General features: G+C 49.3%; 1 protein-coding gene across 1 annotated transcript; it reads left to right on the top strand.

The window, feature by feature from the left end:
* The first annotated feature begins 3,212 nt into the window (after positions 1 to 3,212).
* On the top strand, positions 3,213 to 6,180 carry LOC144487154 (zona pellucida sperm-binding protein 3-like). Its single transcript, XM_078205215.1, has 8 exons — positions 3,213 to 3,614; positions 4,597 to 4,712; positions 4,800 to 4,903; positions 4,995 to 5,172; positions 5,258 to 5,384; positions 5,465 to 5,553; positions 5,637 to 5,758; positions 6,044 to 6,180. The coding sequence occupies exons 1-8, from the start codon at positions 3,213 to 3,215 to the stop codon at positions 6,178 to 6,180; spliced, it is 1,275 nt and encodes a 424-aa protein (XP_078061341.1).
* Positions 6,181 to 7,320: the final 1,140 nt, after the last annotated feature.

The following is a 7,320-nucleotide window of genomic DNA, read 5'->3' as shown; positions in this document are numbered from 1 at the left end:
CTCATCCTCCGTCTTTCCAAGGAGAACAACCCCAGTTTCCCCAATCTCTCCTCATAACCAAGCCCCTCCATACCAGGCAACATCCTGGTAAACCTCCTCTGTACTCTCTCTCCAAAGCCTCCACGTCCTTCTGGTAGTGTGGCGACCAGAACTGGACGCAGTATTCCAAATGCGGCCGAACCAACGTTCTATACATCTGCAACATCAGACCCCAACTCTTATACTCTATGCCCCGTCCTATAAAGGCAAGCATGCCATATGCCTTCTTCACCACCTTCTCCACCTGTGACGTCACCTTCAAAGATCTGTGGACTTGCACACCCAGGTCCCTCTGCGTCTCTACACCCTTTATGGTTCTTCCATTTATCGTGTAGCTCCTCCCTACATTATTCCCACCAAAATGCATCACTTCGCATTTATCAGGATTGAACTCCATCTGCCATTTCCTTGCCCAAATTTCCAGCCTATCTATATCCTTCTGTAGCCTCTGACAATGTTCCTCACTATCTGCAAGTCCTGCCAGTTTTGTGTCGTCCGCAAACTTACTGATCACCCCAGTTACTCCTTCTTCCAGATCATTTATATAAATCACAAACAGCAGAGGTCCCAATACAGAGCCCTGCGGTACACCACTAGTCACAGGCCTCCAGCCGGAAAAAGACCCTTCCACTACCACCCTCTGTCTTCTATGACCAAGCCAGTTCTCCACCCATCTAGCCACCTCCCCCTTTATCCCATGAGATCCAACCTTTTTCACTAGCCTACCATGAGGGACTTTGTCAAACGCTTTACTAAAGTCCATATAGACAACATCCACGGCCCTTCCTTTGTCAACCATTTTGGTCACTTCTTCAAAAAACACCACCAGGTTAGTGAGGCATGACCTCCCTCTCACAAAACCATGCTGACTATCGTTAATGAGTTTATTCCTTTCTAAATGCGCATACATCCTATCTCTAAGAATCTTCTCCAAAAAATTCCCCACCACGGACGTCAAGCTCACCGGCCTATAATTACCCGGGTTATCCTTCCTACCCTTCTTAAATAACGGGACCACATTGGCTATCCTCCAATCCTCTGGGACCTCACCTGTGTCCAGTGACGAGACAAAGATTTGCGTCAGAGGCCCAACGATTTCACCTCTCGTCTCCCTGAGCAGCCTTGGATAGATTCCATCAGGCCCTGGGGATTTGTCAGTCTTTATATTCTCTAACAAACCTAACACTTCCTCCTTTGTAATGGAGATTTTTTCCAACGGTTCAACACTCCCCTCAGAGACACTCCCAGTCAACACTTCCCTCTCCTTTGTGAATACCGACGCAAAGTATTCATTTAGGATCTCCCCTACTTCTTTGGGCTCCAAGCATAAGTCCCCACTTTTGTCCCTGAGAGGTCCAATTTTTTCCCTAACAACCCTTTTGTTCCTAACGTATGAATAAAATGCCTTGGGATTCTCCTTAATCCTGTCTGCCAAGAACATTTCGTGACCCGTTTTTGCTCTTCTAATTCCCCGTTTGAGTACTTTCCTACTTTCATTGTACTCCTCCAGAGTTCCCTCCGTTTTTAGCTGCTTGGACCTAACATACACCTCTCTTTTCTTTTTGACCAGTCCCTCAATTTCCCTGGTTATCCACGGTTCTCTAATCCTACCCTTCCTATCCTTCTTTTTTACAGGCACATGCTTGTCCTGTAGCACTAACAACCGTTCCTTAAAAGACTGCCACATACCAGATGTGGATTTACCCTCAAACAACCTCTCCCAATCAAGAAATGCGCATACATCCTATCTCTAAGAATCTTCTCCAACAACTTCCCCACCACGGACGTCAAGCTCACCGGCCTATAATTACCCGCGTTATCCTTCCTACCCTTCTTAAATAACGGGACCACATTGGCTATCTCGCCAGGCCCAGGAGCAGGTTCACGAGGAGGTCGGCATCCCGACCCGCCCCTCTCCGCACCAGGTGCCCGTAGATCAGGAGTGTGGGACTGAAGTGCAAACAGATCATCAATAAGAGGTGTTTGAGGAAACCAAAAAGGGTGTGCAGCCTAAAACACACAACGTAGACATGGTCCACGGACTGCACGAGGCCACAGAAATACAAATTTCCTTTGTACTTTGATTTTTGTTCGGGCTGTTCCCCTCCTTTTGGGGAGCTGCCCCCTTTACTTTGTCCTGATTTAAGTTGAGTTTGTTTATTTGGTTTGACCTAAAAAGAGGCCAAAGCCTAGACCCCCCCTCCCGGGTCAGGTGCCCCACAGGTTGTGCCGTCTCACGGAAGTGTCCTCCGTGCCTTTTTCCACCTCGCTGAGGCGTTTCCTGTACGGGCTGCTGCTGCACACCTTCCACTACCGCATCCTCGCCTGTCGCCCGGATACACCTTGGCAGGCCTTGTTGCCGCCGGGCGGCGGAGGTCCCCAGGGGAGGTACCTCTACGGAGGGATCTCCCCCAATTATCTCAGGGACCTGGGGTGGACGGTGCTGCACGCAGCAGTGCCGTGCAACCGTAGGTTTTTCCGGTACACGGGCTCCCGAGACTGCCCTTTCTGTGGCCTCGTGGAGTCCGTGGACCATGTCTACGTTCTGTGTTTTAGGCTGCACACCCTTTTTTGGTTTCCTCAAACACCTCTTATTGATGTTTTGTTTGCACTTCAGTCCCACGCTCCTGATCTACGGGCACCTGGTGCGGAGAGGGGCGGGTCGGGATGCCGACCTCCTCGTGAACCTGCTCCTGGGCCTGGCGAGACGCGCCATCAATAGGTCCAGGCAGCGGGCGATCGACGGGGCCGTCCACCCCGACTGTCTGCCCCTCTACCGCGGCTACATTCGCGGCCAGGTGTCCTTGGAGAGGGAGCATGCGGTGTCCACGGGCGCGGTTGACACCTTCCGCGACCGCTGGGCGCCGCAGGGGCTGGGGTGTATTATCGACCCCGATAATCACCTTTTGGTTTGACGTTTTAAGTTTCCTTTCGACTTTGATTTTGGTTCGGGCTGTTCCCCCCTTCCTTTTGGGGAGCCGCCCCTTTTACTTTGTCCCTAAGTTAATTTGAGTTCGTTTACTTGATTGGTGCCGAAAGAGCTATCGAAAGAGTTGGGTAATTGGTTCAATTGTTGTTATTGATTCTGGAATAATTGCTGTCAGCTGAGTGTGGGCTGTGTGTATAAAAGGTGTCGCTTGGTGCCTGAAGGGATGGTTCAGTTGTTTGGGATGATGGGGGATTTTGGAGTGAGGGGTTTCTTCCCAGTGCTTGTGTTAGTTGGAGCTGTTTGTTGCTCTGATACTTGGCAACAGTTTCCAGGCCACAGGTTTCCATGGATAATAGTCAAAGCCACCCCTAGGCCTCAGACATTCCCTCCTCCTGGGCCTCCCTTTGATTCCCATTTCCGTGTGTCTGAGGGTCAAGGTGTGTCTCCAGTGCAGAGTGTGAGGGTGCAGTGTGGAGAGGACAAGCTGCTGCTCAGGGTCCAGCTGGATTTATTTGGAACCAGGCACCTGGTTAAAGCTGCTGATCTGACCCTGGGGACAGCAGGTTGTCGGCCAACCAGGATCTACTCTCAGAACCACACTGTCCTCTTTGACTATGGACTCCATGAGTGTGGCAGCAGATTGCAGGTAATGTGAATCCTCAAACTCTGCCTCTGAGCTGGGGCTGTAGGTTGTTCCCCACTCTTCACTCCAGCACTGGGTGAGATGTCATTGATATTGAGGAGATAGCTGTCTCCTGCTTTATAAACCCCAAACTAGCTTTCTATTCAGGATTGTACTTTACTTTCTCTGGTCTGAGTCTCTCCAACCCCATTGTTCTGGAAGCTTCTCTTTGCTTCCTCCAAGCTGTTCCTAGTTTGAAGATTTTTACAGTTTGATTTCCCCTCATTCAGATCAACTCAACTGAGGGTTGAGTTTCAGTCCAATTTAGTCCAAATGGGTTGAGTCTGAATGAAATGGGATTTGAGATGGATTGGACGAAATAAGAACTCCACACTTCCCACTTTCCCAGTCATTGGAATAAATGGGGTTCTGATTCCAAACTGTTCTATTTCCATGCTCCAGATTACTGACAACTTGTGGCTCATTTTCCTGTTAACTGAAGCTTTCATTGAACCACTTCCCTGTTAATTGATTCTGGTCTTGTGCTAATCATCTCTCCTTGCAGGAAGGGATGAGGTTGCATAGCAACACTGCTAACCAGATAAGGCCCTTCTGCCTGTTCCCCAGTCATTAAGATCAAGACTGAGCTTCCCACAGCCTCCATGTTCCTGTCCTCACAACATGATTCCCTCAATGGCCAAAAATAAATGCCTCTGTCCTGAATATCCTCTGAGTGACCATTCCCAGCCCTCTGGGGCTGGAGAGAATTCCAAAGATTCATCAGCTGCTGAAGGAAATTCGTCGTCACATAAATCCTAAATGACTGACCCCTGACTTGAGAAGACTCCCTGCTAACACACTCCAGCTTGGGAGAAGCAGCCTCTTCACACTGACCCTGTCAATCCTGCTGAAGAATTGTTTTAATGAGATGAGTTCATTGTTAACCCCAGTGTAGAACATTCTCATTTCAGATCAGTTTTTCATTCCTTAAGCTGCTGTCTTTCAGATGACTGGAGATTTCCTGATCTACAGCACCCACCTGAGCCACAGCCCAGAGTATCATGGATCTGTTATTGTGAGAACCAATGGAGTGGTCGTTCCCATTGAGTGTCGTTATTTTAGGTGAGAATCTTTACTCGATTGTCAATAAGATCTCCAGCTGCTAGTGACCTCTGACCTTGTCCTAAAATGCCTGCACTGTCTTTCCAGGAAGGGCAATGTGAGCAGTAACCCCATCAAGCCCACCTGGATCCCATTCAGCTCCACCAGGTCTGGAGAAGGGCATCTGTCATTCTCTCTGCGCCTAATGAATGGTATGTGATGGGTGGATGGGGAGTGATTTCCTGTCCTCACTCACTGGGAGTTACACCCACTGTCTCCAACCCTTGTCCTCTTGTACTTCAGGTGACTGGCTTACAGAGCGCACTTCGACTGTCTACTACCTGGGTGAGCTCATTCACATTGAGGCCTCTGTTTCAATGAGCAACCACATGGTCCTGAAGCTCTACATTGACCGCTGTGTAGCGACATTGAGGCCAGACAAGGACTCCAGCCCGAGATACAGCATCATTGACTACAATGGGTAAGGAGCTCTGCTTTCTCCAGCTGCTCCCATCTCAATGGCTTCTCTGGATTCACTTCTTGTCCCTTTTTCCATCTTTCTTCAGCTGCCTCCTGGACAGCAAAGCTGAGGACTCCTTTTCAACCTTTGTGTTGCCAGGAGATGAGCGGGAGCCGGACAAGCTCCGCTTTGACCTGGATGCCTTCCGTTTCTTTGGAGATGAGCGTTCCTTGGTAAGAGGAAGCTGCTCATTGGGGTCTCCATGTTGGGAGGGAGTCACTAAATAACCACTTGTGTTGAATGTGTCCCTCAGATTTTTATCACCTGTCACCTGAAAGTTGTTCCAGTGGATCGGAGAGATTCCAGGAACAAAGCTTGTACTTTGCTGAAGATGCAGAATGTGTAAGTTTCCCCCTCTCTCCCTCAGGGATGTGTTTGTGTGGAGAAGTGATGCACAACCTGGTTGACTGATTTCTCTTGTTTAGCTGGACCCCATTGGAGGAATCGAGCTTTGACATTTGTGCCTGTTGCCATGTGGGGAACTGTGGGGCCACAAGGGATTTGGGATTTGGATCCAGAGGAAGGAGAGATCTTGTAGTTGAAGCTGGTAGGACATTGATCCTCTAGATGTGGGAGCTTCCCCCTTTCCCCTCTCTAACTGGAATGGTTGATATTGCAGAGAGTGAAGCTGGATTGAAGTGGGAGGCTGAGGCCTCACTTGGACCCCTGCTCATTCTGGATACTGATGGGACCAACCTGGCAACAGCCTCCCTGAATGAGGCTGAGGGAAAGATACAGGAGAGGTCTCCAGGGGGTGAGTTGGCTGACTGCTGGTTTCCATTTCCCCCTCAGTGGTAGCTTCAGTAACCATTGGTTTCTCATTGCTTTGTAGGTGTGGAGTCTGAGGTGGTCCTGATTGTGACCCTGACTGTGACAGCTGTCTCTCTGATCTCTGCTTCATTGATCACCTTGTTCCTGTACAGGAAACACAAACAAACTCTGTTCAACCAGTCATCAAATGATCAATAAAGAACTGTGCTTGTTTCCAGTGTCTGGGAGCTGATTGGTCAATGCATCCTCCATGTTAGTTTGATGGCTTCATGGAACTAATGGCTGGGGTGAGCCAGTCCCAGCCCAGAACTGGGCCTGCTGAATGATTGGTTTACTGAGGGTTGAGAGAGAAACACTAACTCTCTGGATTTGATGGGGCTGCTGCTGGTTTTCTGCCTGTTTCAGAGCCAAGTTTGGGGGAGGGGGTGTGATCAGGTCTGGGGATGTCCTTGTGGGGCTGAGCCTGGCTGCTGTGGCTGTTTCCTGGTGCTGCCTCCTTCTCTCCAATGGTGACGTTCACCCCATGGAGAGGGGCAGATCACTAAAGCAGCTGTCCTCCCTGGCTGCCTAACTCTGCATCACTTTCACTGAGTGAACAGAGATGAGGAATTGACCTGGGAGAATGTTCTACTGGTCAAGCTGGCTGAGTCCTATTGTGTAGGTGCCGGCGTTGGACTGGGGTGAACACAGTAAGAGTTTTAACAACACCAGCTTAAAGTCCAACAGGTTTATTTGGTAGCAAATACCTCTGCTCTTTGTGATTTTTATTAATGACTTAGAGGAGGGGGCTGAATGGTGGATCAGTAAATTTGCTGATGACACCAAGATTGGTGGAGTAGTGGATGAGGTGAAGGGCTGTTGTAGGCTGCAAAGAGACATAGATAGGATGCAAAGCTGGGCTGAAAAATGGCAAATGGAGTTTAACCCTGATAAATGTGAGTTGATTCATTTTGGTAGGACTAATTTAAATGTTGAATACAGGGTCAAAGGTCGGGTTCTGAAGACTGGAGGAAGAGAGATATCTTGGGGTCTATATCCACAGATCTCTAAAGGTTGCCACTCGGGTGGATAGAGCTGTGAAGAAGGCCTATAGTGTGTTAGCTTTTATTAACAGGGGGTTGGAGTTTAAGAGCCGTGGGGTTATGCTGCAACTGTACAGGACCTTGGTGAGACCACATTTGGAATATTGTGTGCAGTTCTGGTCACCTCACTATAAGAAGGATGTGGAAGCGCTGGAAAGAGTGCAGAGGAGATTTACCAGGATGCTGCTTGGTTTGGAGGGTAGGTCTTGTGAGGAAAGGTTGAGGGGGCTCGGGCTGTTCTCTCTGGAGTGGAGGA

Source organism: Mustelus asterias, unplaced genomic scaffold (assembly GCF_964213995.1).
Source record: "Mustelus asterias unplaced genomic scaffold, sMusAst1.hap1.1 HAP1_SCAFFOLD_623, whole genome shotgun sequence".
In the NCBI taxonomy this organism is placed as follows: Eukaryota; Metazoa; Chordata; class Chondrichthyes; order Carcharhiniformes; family Triakidae; genus Mustelus; species Mustelus asterias.
The sequence above is the reverse complement of the archived record's forward strand: the minus strand, read 5'-3'. Positions and strand labels throughout refer to the sequence as shown.

Bases quoted from the DNA above. Each gene is read 5' to 3' on its own strand.
- LOC144487154 (XM_078205215.1), top strand. From the start codon at position 3,213: ATGGGGGATTTTGGAGTGAGGGGTTTCTTCCCAGTGCTTGTGTTAGTT. The intron at 3,615-4,596 runs GTAATGTGAATC...GCTGTCTTTCAG, and splicing joins AGTGTGGCAGCAGATTGCAG to ATGACTGGAGATTTCCTGAT. The intron at 5,554-5,636 runs GTAAGTTTCCCC...TCTCTTGTTTAG, and splicing joins TTGCTGAAGATGCAGAATGT to CTGGACCCCATTGGAGGAAT.